The sequence below is a fragment of the Scyliorhinus torazame genome, chromosome 3, assembly GCF_047496885.1.
Source record: "Scyliorhinus torazame isolate Kashiwa2021f chromosome 3, sScyTor2.1, whole genome shotgun sequence".
In the NCBI taxonomy this organism is placed as follows: Eukaryota; Metazoa; Chordata; class Chondrichthyes; order Carcharhiniformes; family Scyliorhinidae; genus Scyliorhinus; species Scyliorhinus torazame.
The window spans coordinates 81,017,592-81,035,857 of NC_092709.1; the positions used below are offsets into that span (position 1 = coordinate 81,017,592).

At 46.6% G+C, this 18,266-nt stretch overlaps 1 protein-coding gene across 2 annotated transcripts in view; it reads left to right on the forward strand.

Annotated features, from left to right (window-relative positions):
• The first annotated feature begins 1,245 nt into the window (after positions 1–1,245).
• LOC140408542 (serine protease HTRA3-like) overlaps positions 1,246–18,266 on the forward strand; it is a 51,662-nt gene continuing 34,641 nt past the window's right edge. The window contains exons 1-4 of one of the 2 annotated variants that reach the window (XM_072495911.1): positions 1,246–1,380; positions 1,796–2,272; positions 13,050–13,149; positions 16,776–17,001. In XM_072495911.1, the coding sequence (XP_072352012.1) occupies positions 1,831–2,272; positions 13,050–13,149; positions 16,776–17,001 (768 nt within the window). In that variant the 5' untranslated portion in view covers positions 1,246–1,380; positions 1,796–1,830. Of the gene's footprint in view, positions 1,381–1,795; positions 2,273–13,044; positions 13,150–16,775; positions 17,002–18,266 lie in introns of those variants that run through there. The other variant, XM_072495913.1, reaches the window with a different exon arrangement.

The window sequence follows — 18,266 nt, forward strand, 5'->3', positions numbered from 1 at the left end:
CAACTAAGCAATTATTATTATTATTATTCAACTCTTCCCCCAGCATTCTGCTTAGAACTGCCACCAACTGCCTGGGCAGATACAGCCTTCAGAGACATTATTGCTCCAGCATCTCCACAAAGTCTCTGTCTGTAAACTAGTGTGTGACTATGAGCCTACATTATCGGCCCTCTGAGTGCCCTCGCCCATGTCCCCTGGCAGCCTCATGAAGCTGTTGCTCTTCTGACTGTTGCAGTCCCAGTTCCATGTGACAGAACCTGCCTCTCACTCCCATACTCCGCCTCACTACAGGACTGAAACTCAGACTTGCACACCGCCCAGTGACAGTTAGAACCCTGGATGTCTCCTAGCGTTGCCTGCTCTAGATGAAGTGGATCTGGGAGAGGTCCTCCCAATAAGTTGTGAGATGGGTTTCCGCTCAGTGAACTGCAGTCAGCCTACATGTCTTTGAAGCTGCAACATTCAATGCTCTCCAGCTCCACTCCACCTGTTGCTGAGCCCTCCCTTCCCTGGTAAAATTATTTTTTAAAAACAATAATCAGCTCAAGAGTGCCGTCAACCTGCTGCTTGACAGCCGCAATCGCCTGCCCTCCACCGTTAGGGCGATCCGATGCCCGACCATCTCTGGAAAAGGGTGTCTAGTAGCGTGGACGTACCGTCCTCTGCTCCGGTCTGTTTCCCGCTCTTTTACCAAGCCCACCGCCGCGGACTTAATACACATTTTACTTCAGCTTCAAATGTTGTGAATTGGCTGCTGGATCTAACAGGAATAACTGATAGGGTTTAGCTCCGTTGGCCAGAAGGCTAGCGTTTGGGACAGAGTAATAGGATGGGGTTCGGTCCCCTATTCCGCTGAGGTAGACTCGGCCCCTACATTCTTGCCCCATCCTTGGCACTTCAGCCGTGGTCCAGTGAATAAATAAATGGTCAAGGATTTGCCTTCAGGGTGGGAACTGAAGGCAAAACATGGTCCCTTTCTTTTGCGTTCGATTAAATGCATTACAGATATGTTTGGGGTCAACTTGATGCAAATTTGCTTACAAAAATGTAACCAATATGCAAGCAAATTGTTTACGTCGTGCTATAAGTCCTTCATATGTGTGTATTAGTGTGTGTGTGTAAACTCCCTCCCGCAGATTAGATTTTCTTTAAAAGTGCTCATTTTGATGTTGACTTCTATAAGTAAGTGCCCATTTATTTTGGGGAAGCTACTTATTCGCTTATCGGGCTGGCGGTGCGGAAGAGTAAAGCGCCTAAACAGAATAGTTGTTTTCAAAGATGTGGAACCTCTCAGTCTGGGTCAGTGTGGGTTGGGTCAAAGTAACAACTGCGGGGATCTGCAGCAACCCTCCCAAATTCATAAACATTGGCTGCAGTTTGGTGAGTCAGAGGAAAATCTCAGCGTGGTTTCTCTTTATGACCATTTGCTTTCCAGCCTTGCACACCATTCTCACTGGGCAGCCTTTGCAGAGTCTGGCTCTCCGCTATTCAGTGGGTTGGATTTGCTTGCTTCTTGTTTGTTTTACTGCGGCGAGGTTAACAGCTCAGAATTAGAAAAACAAAAGTCCTGAATGCAGCGCCGATCGGCCTTTTGCTCATCTTTTATCGTGCTTGGTTTTGATGCTGTAAAACTTTAAAAAAACTTTCCAGGCACTCAAAATAGAATACTTTTAGACTTCTGCACATTACAAAAGTCAGTTCGTTAAGTCAGTTCGATTAATTCTTTTTTTTTCAGGGAATTTGCTCTGAACAAGCTTTGTTTTGTTATTGTTTTAAATCTGTTTTATCTGTTCAGTACATGAATTGAGTTTCGTGTCTGTGCGACAAGCAATGGCGAGTTTTGCTGCCAGTCTCCTCCTGGGCTTCTTGCTGCCGACTCTGAGCCGCGGGGCGGCCGCCGTGTCCTCCTCCCCGGAGCAGCCGCCGTGTTCACAGCGCTGCGATGTCTCCAAGTGCCCGAGCCCCAGCTGTCTGAATGGCTATGTGCAGGATGCCTGTCACTGCTGCCTGGTGTGCGCGGCCGGGGAGGGACGCGCCTGCGGGCGGCCGAGCGATGTCAGCTGCGGGGAAGGGATGCAGTGCAAGGCCCTGCTCGGCGGCAAGCGCCTGGCCAAGGGACCCGGCGTCTGCCGGTGCAAACTCAACTACAAGGTGTGCGCCAGCGACACCAACACCTATGACAACCAGTGCAAACTCAAGATGGTCAGCAGGAGAGCCCTGCAGCTGAGGCTGCCGCCGATCGTTCAAGTTCACAAGGGCGCATGCAGAGCAGGTAAACAAATCCTTTAATAATGTCTAACAGTTGGTCTCGATGGCAACTTTTAAAGAAGTTATTGGCAAGTATTGTTACAGATCCTTATATCCCAGTAGACAGCTGGGTCTTATTTCATCAATTTGTAACAAGAACATTACAATGGGTAACCTTTCATTATCAACAACAACTTGACCAAAAACTTGCATTTAAAAAGCGCCTTTAATAATTCCCAAGGTGCCACATGGAGGCATTCGATAAAACTAAACATGCCACCTCGACAAGTCAGGAAAACCTGGTCAAAGAGGCAGGTTTTACAATGTCCAAAAGGAGGAAAGTGCAGTCCAGTGGTTTAAAAGAAAGACTTGTGTTTGCGTGGTCTTTGATCACAAAGTGGTCATGATCTTTCAGAATGGTTTCCAACCAATGAAGTACTGTACTTTTGAAGTGGAGTCACTGTTAGTTTCTTCAGTTTGTTCTTTCATGGGTTGTAGGTGTCACTGCCTTTTGCCCATCCCTAATCGCCCTTGGGCAGAATGGCTTGCTCAGCCATTTTAGGGGGTAGTTCAGAGTCAACCCATTGCTTTGGATCAGGAGCCGCAAGTAGACCAGATAAAGACAGAAGATTTCCTTTCCTAAAAGACATCAGTGAACCAGATGGATTTTTATGAGAATCAATGATGGTTTCATGGGCTAGCTTTCACACCCAGATTTTTTCTAAATTAATAAATAAATTTAAGTTCAACCAGCTGCCTCAGTGGGATTTGAAGCCATGCCCCAAAAAGCATGAGCCTGTCCTCTGGATTATTAGTCCCGTGACACCACCATTTCCCCCACTGCTGTATTCGGACGGCACGGTAGCACAATGGTTAGCACTGTTGCTTCACAGCGCCAGGTTCCGAGGTTCGATTCCTGGCTTGGGTCACTGTACGGATTCTGCACGTTCTTCCCATGTCTACGTGGGTTTCCTCCGGGTGCTCCGGATTCCTCTCACAAGTCCCAAAAGAAGTGCTGTTAGGTGAATTGGACATTCTGAATTCTCCCTCTGTGTACCCGAACAGTTGCCAGAGGGTGGTGATTAGGGAATTTGCACAGTAACCTCAATGCGGTGTTATGTAAGCCTACTTGTGACAATATTAAAGATTATTATTGTAGGAAACCTAAAAGCTAATTTGTTTAAGGAACGAGTTCCAGAGCTTGGGGAACAGGCAACTGGAGTCATGGCAACAAATGGTGGAATGAATAAAACCAGGAATACGCGGCTGTGTGAAATTAGAGGATTGTAGGGCTAGGGAACATTACAAATAGATAGACAAATAGGATAGGCACATCACTATCAAATTAATAACACATCAAAATGGTCTGGCGCAGAGCCTTTGGGACAGTTATTAAATTGGAGTCACATGTAGGCCAGACTAGGTAAGGATGCCAGATTTCCTTCCCTGAAGGAAGTAATCATCACTAGAATTTTAATATTAGATTTTTATTGAAATAAAATGTGAACATCTGCCATGGTGGGATTTGAACTTTAGACTCTGGATTACTAGTCCAGTGACTATACCACTACACTGTTGCCTCCCCTTAAACATATCCCACTACACCATTGCCTCCTTAAATGGGCAAGGGCAGCAGATACATGGAAATACCGCCACCTGCAACTTCCCAGGTCACGTAACTTCCTGACTTGGAACTTCATCAGTGTTCCTTCACTGTCCCTGGATCAAAAATCTGGAACTCCCTCCCAAACGGCACTGTGGGTGTACCTACACCATATCGACTGCAGCAGTTTATGAAGGCAGCTCATCACCACCTTCTCAGAGGCAATTAGACTGTGTCATAAGTACTGTCGTTGCCTATGATGCTCACACCCCACAGATTAAAGTTGAAAAAATCTTGAAAAGTATTATTTAAAATGCAACATTTGTGTAATAGCACAGAAGGTATATTTTTAAAAATCCTTCACCTGACTAATACTGATGTATTTTTTTCCCAATGCCCGAGCATTGGCATCTAGAAACAAAAAGGATCCTAATTCCTGTTCCCACAATAATGGAGCCATAACATTCTCCTTTTTTATTCATCCATGTGAGATGAGGAATCATTGCCAAAGCTGTAACTTATTGTCCATATCTAATTGTCGCTGAGACGTGGTGGTGAACCGTATTCTTCAACTGCTGCAGTCCCTGTGGTGCAGGTACAGGAACTGGGCTGTTAGGAAGGGGCTTTCAGACTTTTGACCCAGCAACAGTGAAGTAACGTTGATATAGTTCCCGTGTGTGATTTGGAGCAGCACAGCAATTCCCTTTCAGGTAGCTAAGGCAAAATGGTTGGTCTTTTACAAGCTCCAGCAATTTACAAAAATCCCAATAGGGTGAAGCATAAGTAGGGAGATTTTATTAATAAGTGGTTAGAAATAATATTTCACATTTAAACTACTTGTACTTCAATCTCGCCAATGATAACATTTTTTATAACATCCTGCTATACAAGGGTGACAAGATCTGCCTGTGCTGTAGCTTAACTAATATATTTTAATTCAACATTATTTCCTTGCTTTTATATTTAATGCCACCATGTACAAACCCTCAAATACCATTATATTTTTGTTGTCTGTCTTACCTTTATAACTACTTTGTACAGTAACCAAATGCAAATAAATATAGAGAACACAGAGTATTTCCATCTACATCACTACTTCCTTAGCACAGTAACCATTCAAAGGAACTTTCACTACCTGTAGTTCCATTTTTAAGTAGTGAGTATCATCTGAAAACAGTTTTCTTCCCAACTTTGTCAACAAATGGGCAGGTTTTGAAACATGCTATTAAAAATACTTTCCATGACTTCCGGGTGCGGCGATGACCAGCTGAGTCGCACGTTTCGGCAGCTCCCGGTGAAACGGACTTTTGGGCTCTTGATAGGAGCCCCAACGGCAATTTTGACGGCTAAAAACACTGTGCGGTAAACCAGAAGGGAATCCCCCCTGGATACGGATGAAAAAAGGAGGAGAAAGTGGCCGGATTGCAGTGGATCCTTTAGAACAGCGGCAAGGAAGGCAAGCAAAAACCAAGATGGCGTCGGAAGGTGGCAGTTTAACATGGGGCCCTGAACAACAAGAGTTCTTGAAATGCTGTGTGGAAGAGCTCAAAAAGGAAATGAAGAAAGAGCTGTTGGCCCCGATACTACAGGCGATCGAAGGGCTAAAGGAGGAACAAAAGACCCAGGAGCGGGAGCATCGGGTCGTGAAGGCAAAGGCAGCCGAGAATGAGGACGACATACAGGGCCTGGTGGTGAAGACGGAGATGCATGAGGCACATCAGAAATGATGTGTGGAAAGGTTGGAGGCACTGGAGAACAACGCAAGGAGGAACAACTTGAGGATTCTTGGTCTTTCTGAAGGTGCGGAGGGAGCGGACGTCGGGGCATATGTGAACACGATGCTGCACTCGTTAATGGGAGCGGAGGCCCCGGCGGGTCCGTTGGAGGTGGAGGGAGCATACCGAGTGATGGCGCGAGGACCGAGAGCAGGAGAAATTCCCAGAGCCATAGTGGTGAGATTCCTCCGTTTTAAGGATAGAGAAATGGTCCTTAGATGGGCAAAGAAAACTCGGAGCAGTAAATGGGAGAACGCGGTGATCCGCGTTTATCAAGACTGGAGTGCGGAGGTGGCGAGAAGGAGGACGAGCTTTAATCGGGCCAAGGCGGTGCTTCATAAAAAGAAGATAAAATTTGGAATGCTGCAACCGGCAAGACTGTGGGTCACATATCGAGGGAGGCACCACTACTTTGAGACGGCGGATGAAGCGTGGACTTTTATTGTGGAAGAAAAACTGGAATGAGCGGGTTATTAAAAAGAACGTTTGAACAAAGTGGTGGGGCGAATGTGGGGGGCGAAGAGGGGGGTTAAAAAGGGGGGAAAGAGGAGTTTTATGTACTAATCCTGCGATGTGGTAACTTTTCTCTCTTCCACAGGTGGTGATGGGGGGAGGAGGGGAGGTGGAGGAGATGGGGCGTTGGCCATTGGGGGCGGGACCAAGGGAGAAGCGCGGGTTTGGTTCCCGCGCTATGATAATCATGGCGGGAATAGAGAAGCAGGAAGGAGGGGGCGTCGCACGGTGCGAGCCGAGGTCACGGGGGGAAGCCGAGGTCGGCCAGAGTTTGCTGACTTCTGGGAGCAACATGGGGGGAGTAATTACGCTAGCGGGGGATCTAGCGGGGGGGGGTGGGTTGCTGCTGCTGGGGAGAGGGGGGAGCTGGTATGGGAGGGGATGGGCGGGTGGGCACCGCCTGGGGGAGATACAGCTGCGTGGGAACCGGGTGAGGAGCTGGAAAAAGGGGATGGCTAATCGACAAGGGGGGGGGGGTATGAAGCCCCCCAACCCGGCTGATCACGTGGAACGTGAGAGGGCTGAACGGGCCGATAAAGAGGGCACGGGTACTCGCACACCTTAAGAAACTTAAGGCAGATGTGGTTATGTTACAGGAAACGCACCTGAAACTGATAGACCAGGTTAGGCTATGCAAAGGATGGGTGGGGCAGGTGTTCCATTCGGGGCTAGATGCGAAAAACAGGGGGGTGGCTATATTAGTGGGGAAGCGGGTAATGTTCGAGGCAAAGACTATAGTGGCGGATAACGGGGGCAGATACGTGATGGTGAGTGGCAAACTACAGGGGGAGACGGTGGTTTTGGTAAACGTATATGCCCCGAACTGGGATGATGCCAATTTTATGAGGCGGATGCTAGGACGCATTCCGGACCTAGAGCTGGGAAAGCTGATAATGGGGGGAGATTTTAATACGGTGTTGGAACCAGGGCTGGATAGGTCGAAGTCCAGGACTGGAAGGAGGCCGGCAGCAGCCAAGGTACTTAAAGATTTTATGGAGCAGATGGGAGGTGTAGACCCGTGGAGATTTAGCAGACCTAGGAGTAAGGAGTTCTCGTTTTTCTCCTAGGTCCATAAAGTCTACTCGCGAATAGACTTTCTTGTGCTGGGAAGGGCGTTGATCCCGAAGGTGAGGGGAACGGAGTATACGGCTATAGCCATTTCGGATCACGCTCCACACTGGGTAGACTTGGAGATAGGGGAGGAAACAGGAGGGCGCCCACCCTGGAGAATGGACATGGGACTAATGGCAGATGAGGGGGTGTGTCTAAGGGTGAGGGGGTGCATTGAAAAGTACTTGGAACTCAATGATAATGGGGAGGTCCAGGTGGGAGTGGTCTGGGAGGCGCTGAAGGCGGTGGTTAGAGGGGAGCTGATATCAATAAGGGCACATAAAGGGAAGCAGGAGAGTAAGGAACGGGAGCGGTTGCTGCAAGAACTTTTGAGGGTGGACAGACAATATGCGGAAGCACCGGAGGAGGGACTGTACAGGGAAAGGCAAAGGCTACATGTAGAATTTGACTTGCTGACTACGGGCACTGCAGAGGCACAATGGAGGAAGGCACAGGGTGTACAGTACGAATATGGGGAGAAGGCGAGCAGGTTGCTGGCACACCAATTGAGGAAAAGGGGAGCAGCGAGGGAAATAGGGGGAGTGAGGGATGAGGAAGGAGAGATGGAGCGGGGAGCGGAGAGAGTGAATGGAGTGTTCAAGACATTTTATAAAAAATTATATGAAGCTCAACCCCCGGATGGGAGGGAGAGAATGATGGGCTTTTTGGATCGGCTGGAATTTCCCAAGGTGGAAGAGCAGGAAAGGGTGGGACTGGGAGCACAAATCGAGGTAGAAGAAGTGGTGAAAGGAATTAGGAGCATGCAGGCGGGAAAGGCCCCGGGACCGGATGGATTCCCAGTCGAATTCTATAGAAAATATGTGGACTTGCTCGCCCCGGTATTGTCGAGGACCTTTAATGAGGCAAAGGAAAGGGGACAACTGCCCCCGACTATGTCTGAAGCAACAATATCGTTTCTCTTAAAGAAGGAAAAGGACCCGCTACAATGCGGGTCCTATAGACCTATTTCCCTCCTAAATGTAGATGCCAAGATCCTGGCCAAGGTAATGGCAATGAGAATAGAGGAATGTGTCCCGGGGGTGGTCCACGAGGACCAAACTGGGTTTGTGAAGGGGAGACAGCTGAACACGAATATACGGAGGCTGTTAGGGGTAATGATGATGCCCCCACCAGAGGGGGAAACGGAGATAGTAGTGGCGATGGATGCCGAGAAAGCATTTGATAGAGTGGAGTGGGATTATTTGTGGGAGGTGTTGAGGAGATTTGGTTTTGGAGAGGGGTATGTTAGATGGGTGCAGCTGTTGTATAGGGCCCCGATGGCGAGCGTGGTCACGAATGGACGGGGATCTGCATATTTTCGGCTCCATAGAGGGACAAGGCAGGGATGCCCTCTGTCCCCATTATTGTTTGCACTGGCAATTGAGCCCCTGGCGATAGCGTTGAGGGGTTCCAAGAAGTGGAGGGGAGTACTTAGAGGAGGAGAAGAACACCGGGTATCTTTGTATGCGGACGATTTGTTACTATATGTGGCAGACCCGGCGGAGGGGATGCCAGAAATAATGCGGATACTTGGGGAGTTTGGGGATTTTTCAGGGTATAAATTGAACATGGGGAAAAGTGAGTTGTTTGTGGTGCATCCAGGGGAGCAGAGTAGAGAAATAGAGGACCTACCGTTGAGGAAGGTAACAAGGGACTTTCGTTACCTGGGGATCCAGATAGCCAAGAATTGGGGCACATTGCATAGGTTAAATTTACGGTGGAACAAATGGAGGAGGATTTCAAGAGATGGGATATGGTATCCCTGTCACTGGCAGGGAGGGTGCAGGCTCCTAAGATGGTGGTCCTCCCGAGATTCCTCTTTGTGTTACAGTGCCTCCCGGTGGTGATCACGAAGGCTTTTTTTAAAAGGATTGAAAAGAGCATCATGGGTTTTGTGTGGGTCGGGAAGACCCCGAGAGTGAGGAAGGGATTCTTACAGCGTAGCAGGGTTAGGGGGGTGCTGGCACTACCGAGCCTAAGTGAGTATTATTGGGCCGCTAATATTTCAATGGTGAGTAAGTGGATGGGAGAGGAAGAGGGAGCGGCGTGGAAGAGATTAGAGAGGGCGTCCTGTAGGGGGACTAGCCTACAGGCTATGGTGACAGCCCCATTGCCGTTCTCACCGAGGAACTACACCACAAGCCCGGTGGTGGTGGCTACACTGAAGATTTGGGGACAGTGGAGACGGCATAGGGGAAAGACCGGAGCCTTGGGGGGGGGTCCCCAATAAGAAACAACCATAGGTTTGCCCCGGGGGGAATGGATGGGGGATATGGAATGCGGCAAAGAGCAGGAATAACACAACTGAAAGATCTGTTTGTGGATGGGAAGTTCGCGAGTCTGGGAGCGCTGACCGAGAAATATGGGTTGCCCCAAGGGAATGCATTCAGGTATATGCAACTGAGGGCTTTTGCGAGGCAACAGGTGAGGGAATTCCCGCAGCTCCCGACACAAGATGTGCAGGACAGAGTGATCTCAAAGACATGGGTGGGGGATGGTAAGGTGTCAGATATATATAGGGAAATGAGGGATGAAGGGGAGACTATGGTAGATGAACTAAAAGGGAAATGGGAAGAAGAGCTGGGGGAGGAGATCGAGGAGGGGCTGTGGGCAGATGCCCTAAGCAGGGTAAACTCGTCGTCCTCATGTGCCAGGCTAAGCCTGATTCAGTTTAAGGTATTACACAGGGCGCATATGACTGGAGCACGGCTCAGTAAATTTTTTGGGGTGGAGGATAGGTGTGCGAGGTGCTCGAGAAGCCCAGCGAATCATACCCATATGTTTTGGTCATGCCCGGCACTACAGGGGTTTTGGATGGGGGTGACAAAGGTGCTTTCAAAAGTAGTGGGAGTCCGGGTCGAACCAAGCTGGGGGTTGGCTATATTTGGGGTTGCACAAGAGCCGGGAGTGCAGGAGGCGAGAGAGGCCGATGTTTTGGCCTTTGCGTCCCTAGTAGCCCGGCGCAACATATTGATAATGTGGAAAGAAGCCAAGCCCCCGGGGGTGGAGACCTGAATAAATGACATGGCAGGGTTTATAAAGCTAGAGCGGATTAAGTTCGTTCTAAGGGGATCGGCTCAAGGGTTCACCAGGCGGTGGCAACCGTTCGTCGAATACCTCGCAGAAAGATAGATGGAATGGAAAAAAGAAGGCAGCAGCAGCAGCCCAGGATTGGGGGGGGGGGGGGGAGGGGGGTGGTGAGGAGGAACCAGAAGGACTCTCAGGGTTGTTAATATATACTGTATAATATGTATAGGTCGTTGCTACAGATAATTATATATTGGACTGTTAAATTATATTTTTGGAGCGTGTTACTTGTGATAAGGCAAGTGCCAATTAGGGTTAGTTTTCATTTTTGTTATTTATTTTTTATTCATTTTCTGTTTATAAAATAGGTCATTGTTATTTGTGTTGTTATAATATTGTGTAAAGGATGCACAATATACTGTGTTGGTTGACCAAAAATTTTCAATAAAATATTTTATTAAAAAAAAGAAGAAAAAAAAAATACTTTCCATAAAAATAGTCATATTATACAGTCCTGGTACATAAGGTGAGCAGTAAAATGTTCAGTGCAGTATTTCATCTTGTGTTGGCTTGGTTAATTACATTTTAATTTTAATCAACCTTTCTGATGGCCACTATCCCTATTTAGTATCATTTGAAAAAACTGATACACTTAATCTTTCTTGGGTTAATTGATGCTTTTTGAAAATACCTGCTGTCTGTAAGGAAGAGAAACCTGGACTCACGGACAGCCCTTTCAAAACACACTAACAATCTGATGTACTATTTCATGGTTTCGGAAGTATGTACTTCATGTTTGAAAACTCATAAGAAACCCATTAAAAAAGTGTCTTGCCCAAATACAAACTTTTTCTATGGCTTCTACAGATGACATTATGGTTCAGAGCAGAGGTCTAGAAATCCATAAAAATTAGGAGAATATTATATGAGAAAAAGCCTTGAACATTTTGTCGTGTTGAAAAGGGAGATGTCTGTGAGGAGGCATGAACAAAACCCAATTGGTTAGTGCTGAGAAGCCAGAAAGGTATGATCATGCTGTGGATGTTGTGAAGTGGGGGGTGGGGGAGATTAGGGCACACCAGGGGAGGGGGGGGGGGTAGTATTCTTTGGCTTCCAAATAATAAAAGAGTAATAGGTGAGAAAAAGTGTAACAAAATTTGAGATGTATAAGAACTACAAAATGGTGATATTGGGGACCTCTACCAAAATATCAATTGAGATAATGTGAGGATCATGTTAGGATAACAGATAAAAAGGAGCAATTTCTAAAATGTATTCAGGAGAACTTAACTGCTTTGGCTAGTAGGTTGTTGGTTCGAAAAAGATGGAGGCATTCCTAGATCTGGTGCTAGGGAATGAGCTGTACCAAGTGGATGAAGAGTCTAAGGGAAGCACTTGGGTAAGAGTGATCATTATATCATAAGGTTTAGGTGAGCAATATTCTGCAATATCTGCAGTTGCCCTGAAAAGGTGATGGTGGATCTTCTTGAACTGCCGGTAGTGGTTCCGTTACACCACTTACCAGGAAAATTAAATTATTGATGTAGCAATGGAGTCACATATACGGGCTGGAGGTTTTCTACCCTAAAGGACTTTAGTGAACCAATTGGGTTTTTACAACAATCTACCGTAGAACCTCTAAATTGGAAGAGGGTTAAGTTCAGTAGGATGATCTAGCCAGGGTTAAATAAAACCAAAGACTGACAGGAAAAACTGTGATGGGACACTGGTGGTCTTTTTAAGGATGAGCTGTTTCAGGGTAAGAACATTGCAACAAGGATGAAAGGTTGAAACCCAAAGCCAGGGCTCCATTGATGGTGAGGGAGATTAAGAGAGCTGGCAAGGACTCCTTCCATGACATAACAATCCTATGGCATCTGTATAATTTACATTGCATAAGGCTGTCAACCCCATGTGATCTCCTGAAGGATTTGGTTGAGAACAAACAAAATTAAAATGGTTTAATTTCACTTCAGTTTGCATAACATTTCTTTATACATTATTTTAAGACGGTGCACAAAGACACTTTATGCAAATATATTAAGCAGCATTACCTCAACTAACTAAATTTCAAAGATAAATTCTCTGGCATGTTTCACTGGCCCGAAGGTTAACTGACTAAAACTCAAGGACATTAATCCAATATTCCAACCCATAATCACCACAGACCATTTGTGTTGCAACATTTCTATACTACCATTGGAATTGTGATACTCTGTAACATATTTGATTATCAGTGGCTATACTTATCCTTTAAACCTCAAATTCTAATTCTAAACCAGATATTTAGGTCTTTTTAAAAGGAGATAATTGACATTTTAACAGTTTTTCTGAGAGTATGTTCCACACACCCACTAATTCATGGAAAGAAAGAATATTTTTTCTACATTTTGATCATTCTTGAGGCCTACCAATGTACTTCTGTCCTCTAATTATGGTGGTCACCCCAGAGTTGTGCACTGTAACTGTGAGCTGTTTTATGCCACTAGGTGTATTTTCTTCATCGGGATAGTTTCTTAGATGAATAAACAATAAATCTGATGCCTCATTACTCCATCACGAGTTGATGTTGGTGTTTTGAACTGTAAAAGTGATATTTTATGACAATTCGTAATGAATATTTGAGAATATTTCAACAAAATCATTGAATTCAGTTCTGTCCTATCTTCCTCAAGGGATTTACTGTTTTTTTTTGTTCACAGGTATCTGATTTTAAATGTGAGCAATGATATAAATTTTATAAATAATATGCAACATTTTTCTGCGTAGTATAGGTCATTCACATCCAAACAGCCCAAGATATAAATTCAATTTTATCGCCGATGTGGTGGAGAAAATCGCACCTGCAGTTGTTCACATAGAGCTGTTCTTAAGGTACATTGGTCAAGAATAATGTGTATTAGAAATTTAAGGCACCATATTGTATATTTTAAAAATATCTATCTTGGGACATGCTCATCACTGACATCCGAGGGCAGGTCTGGAGGGTCACGTGACGGGGGCTGGCCCAGAAATAGCTGATCAGCAGGGAAATGGGGCGGGAAGCCACCCAATCAGGCTGGACACATGAAACGTGAGAGGGCTGAATGGGTCGGTCAAACGGTCGGGTGTTCTCGTGCACCTGAGAAGTCTGAAGGCGGATGTGGCATTTTTGCAGGAGACACACTTAAGGATAGGGGACCAGATGAGGTTGAGGAAGGGATGGGTGGAGCAGCCGTTTCATTCGGGGCTGGATATGAAGACGAAGGGTGTGGTGGTGTTGGTTAATAAGCGGGTGGCATTGGAGGTGGGGAGCATTGTGGCCACCGTGGTGGGGAGATATGTGATGGTTAGTGGAAAGTTGGAGGGGATGCCAGTGGTTCTGGTAAACGTTTATGCCTCAAAATGGGATGATGTACATTTTAGGGATGATTCCTGACTTGGACTGGAACCGGTTGATTATGGGGGGGGGGGGATTTTAATATGGTTATAGAACCCAGCTTGGACCTGTCTTGTCCCAAGTCATCGAGGGTGTCGGCAGTCGCAAAGGAGCTGAGGGGATTTATGGAACACATGGGGGTAGGGGGGTTGACCCGTGGGGGTTTAGGAGGCTGAGGGTGAAGAAGTTTTCATACTTCTCCCATGTGCATTGGTGTACTCCCAGATTGGTTTAATTTGTGCTAGATAAGACATTGCTGACGGAGTAGCTGACTCGGAGTATTCAGCGATTGTGAACTTGGACCACGTGTCGCACTGGGTGGATTTGCACGTGGCCTGGCGGGGAGGGGTAGTTTGGTACAACGCCTGCAGTGGAGGCTGGATGTGGAGTTGTTGGCGGATGAGGAGGTGTGTGAGCGGGTGCAGGCAACCATTCGAGGCTATGTGGAGCTAAACGATATGGGGGATTTCACGGCCCCCATGCTGTGGGGGGCACACGGCGGTGGTTAGAGGGGAGTTCATTTCAATTTGGGTGCACAGGGAGAAAGCAGAGCGGGCAGAGATGGTAAAACTGGTGGACAAGATTTTGAGGGTGGATAGGAGATACGCGGAGGCGCCAGAGGCAGGGCTGTTGAAGGAGAGGCAGAGGTTCCAGATGGAGTTTGGACTAGTGTCTACGGGGAAGGTGGTGGGAAAGTTATGGAGGGCCAGAGGGGCAGTGTATGAGTACGGAGAGAAAGCGAGCAGGATATTGGCTTGTCAGTTGAGGAAGCAAGAGGCGGTGAGGTAGATTGGCAGAGTGAGGGATGATAAGGGGAAGGTGGTGATGGACCTGGAGGGGGTAAATGGAATGTTTGAGGCATTTTATAGAAGGCTATAGGCTGTAGGACGGGTTCCCAGTGGAGCTCTACAAAATGTTTGGGGTGGATTATGGGGGGGGGGGGATTTTAATATGGTTATAGAACCCAGCTTGGACCTGTCTTGTCCCAAGTCATCGAGGGTGTCGGCAGTCGCAAAGGAGCTGAGGGGATTTATGGAACACATGGGGGTAGGGGGGTTGACCCGTGGGGGTTTAGGAGGCTGAGGGTGAAGAAGTTTTCATACTTCTCCCATGTGCATTGGTGTACTCCCAGATTGGTTTAATTTGTGCTAGATAAGACATTGCTGACGGAGTGGCTGACTCGGAGTATTCAGCGATTGTGAACTTGGACCACGTGTCGCACTGGGTGGATTTGCACGTGGCCTGGCGGGGAGGGGTAGTTTGGTACAACGCCTGCAGTGGAGGCTGGATGTGGAGTTGTTGGCGGATGAGGAGGTGTGTGAGCGGGTGCAGGCAACCATTCGAGGCTATGTGGAGCTAAACGATATGGGGGATTTCACGGCCCCCATGCTGTGGGGGGCACACGGCGGTGGTTAGAGGGGAGTTCATTTCAATTTGGGTGCACAGGGAGAAAGCAGAGCGGGCAGAGATGGTAAAACTGGTGGACAAGATTTTGAGGGTGGATAGGAGATACGCGGAGGCGCCAGAGGCAGGGCTGTTGAAGGAGAGGCAGAGGTTCCAGATGGAGTTTGGGCTAGTGTCTACGGGGAAGGTGGTGGGAAAGTTATGGAGGGCCAGAGGGGCAGTGTATGAGTACGGAGAGAAAGCGAGCAGGATATTGGCTTGTCAGTTGAGGAAGCAAGAGGCGGTGAGGTAGATTGGCAGAGTGAGGGATGATAAGGGGAAGGTGGTGATGGACCTGGAGGGGGTAAATGGAATGTTTGAGGCATTTTATAGAAGGCTATAGGCTGTAGGACGGGTTCCCAGTGGAGCTCTACAAAATGTTTGGGGTGGAACTGGGGCCACTGCTGGTGAGGGTGTATAATGAAGCAAGGGAGAGGAGGGGACCTGCCTCCTACATTGTTGCAGGCTTCCACCTCTCTGATATTAAAGAAGGCTAAGGATCCTGCGCAATGTGGGTCACACCGCCGGATATCATTACTGAATGTAGAATCCAAGCTGTTGCCGAAGGCGTTCACCTCTCCAATCGAGGATTGCGTCCCGGAATAGTGAAGGGGAGTCAGTTGACGACAAACGTGAGGAGGCTGTTTAATGTAATCATGATGCCATCGGAGGGGCAGGAGGTAGAGTTAGTGGTGGCGATGGACGTGGAGAAGGCGTTTGATCAGATGGAGTGGGAGTACCTGCTGGAGGTGTTGGGCAGTTCGGGTTCAGGCAAGGGTTTGTAGATTGGGTCCACTTGCTGTAGAAAGTGTCAGTCGCGAATGTCCGGACGAACTGAGTGAGTTCGGGGTATTTTGGGCTGCACCGGGGAATGAGGCAGGGGTAGCCGCTCTCCTCGTTGCTCTTTGCCTTGGTGATAGAGCCGCTGGCAATGGCGCTTATAGCAACGAGAGACTGGAGTGGGATTGAGCGAGGGGGGCGCTGAGCAGAGGGTCTCATTATATGCAGACGACCTGTTGCTGTATATTTCAGACCCGTTTGGCAGTATCGGAGGCAAAATGGTGCTTTTAGAGGAATCAGGACGGCTTTCGGGGTACAAGTTGAATATGGGAAGAGCGAGCTATCCCCGATTGAGACTAGAGGCAGGAGAGGAGGTTATGCAATGCACTTGAATTTACTCTCACCTAGTTTATTTTATCCTGTTGCAAAGTCTTCTGATTCAGTGAGCGTTACCAAACAGGTTTCCCCATTACAGACTGTTACCATTGTGAGTTTTAGTTTTACTTGCTAACAATTGTCATTTTGGCTGTCCCATTTCATAGTGACAAGAAGCGAAAGGTTATTAAGATTAACAATGGCAGAATGTAATTTAATAGTGGCAATAGCGATGAATACTTTGCTTAAAATAACACCTATCTTTTATGAAATTTAAATACTTAGAAATTACAATAATTCTAATAGAATATTCAATTTGTAGAAAATTGCTTCTGCAGCTGTTTTCTTAATAAATAGTACAAAAATGTTAGTAAGAATACAGATTTCATACAATTTGAGCATTGGCAATGAAAAATGTTCTTTCCACACTCTAAAGAATGTAGAAGATCTGTCAGTCTTGTTTCAATTTTACCCACAAACACAGGCATCCTCTATTGAGACGAAATATCCCATTATCCAGTGGCTCTGGATTTATAATATCAGATAGTGGGCTAATTGTGACCAACGCCCATGTAGTAGTGTCTAGCAATACTATAACGTCAGGTCAACAACAGCTGAAGGTGCAGGTACATGATGGAAAAAACTATGAAGCAACAATAAAAGATATGGATAGGAAATCAGACATAGCAACAATAAAGATTAATCCAAAGGTAAGCAAACCATCTTTTGGTGAAACTTTGAACGCCAGGAAATTATGTCTTATTATTTACATTGTTTCTTCATTCTTCTTTTGACATATTTTGTCCTTATTAACATGAAAAGTGTCAATACTTGAAGTAACTGTGAACAAAAACCTGTACACCAAATGACAATATCAAGTATTTGCAGGTCAGGTGCTCACTAGGCCAGATGCAGGCTCTATGCCGTTACCTGAAACATCTTAACTAGCAAACTCAGCAGAGAATCCCCCCTCCGCAATAAATTCCCACCTCGTCAGTGTGATTTATCCATTTCCCAATAAGCTCATGGTTAGCACTGCTGCCTCACAGCACTAGGGACCCAGATTCATTTGATAACTGTCTGTGGAATTTGCACTTTCTCCCCATGTGTGCATGAGTTTCTTCTGGATGCTCTGGGTTCCTCTCACAGTCCAAAGATGTGCAGGTTATGTGGATTGACCATGATAAATTGCCCCTTAGTGTCCAAGGATGTTCAGTTAGGTAGGATTAAGGGGATAGAGTGGGGAATGGGCCTAGGTAGTGTGCTCTTTCAGAGGGTTGGTGCAGACTCGATGGGCTGAATGGCCTCTGCACTGTAAAGATTCTATGTTGAGAGGTTCGTGTAAGATTGCAAATTCTCTGCTAACCACTGCTGAAACATACCCTATAGAGGAAGTCTAACCGCATCTTACCCAGGAGTTTTACAGCTTCTATGTACCTGAGAAAAGAGACTTTCATTCCCATCTACTATTCTGGATTAAAACCCTGAACTAAAAAAGCAATAGGGATGAAATTGCTTTTCAGTAATAGCATGAAGCAGGCAAAAGCAAATCAGCAGTGTGCTTTACACTCGTCCGATTTTTTTTTCTAATGACTTCCAGGGAAAGAGAATAGAACAATGTGTAAAACCGGCTACTGATTAGTTATTGTATGATTTGTCCGAGCTGTCAAGATCAACATCACACCCATTTTCTAAACCGCTGGACATCCAATTCCAAAATAAACGGATTATTTGTGGAAAGACAACTCCTGCCAAAATTCCGTGTTATGGTTGAAGTCTAAGTGGCTATTACTGAAATGCCATAGTGCTCATGTATATTGTGCACAGGGTGATCTTTAGTACTAAGGGCTGCGACTTGCTGTGTGCCCATTGCAAATAATACAAGGTAGTGTGACATGGAAGTGTAGGTGGCATTGAAGGACAGTGCATCGGGCAGTGCTATGGTTGTTTAGTGCTTAAAAATATGGAAAAATTG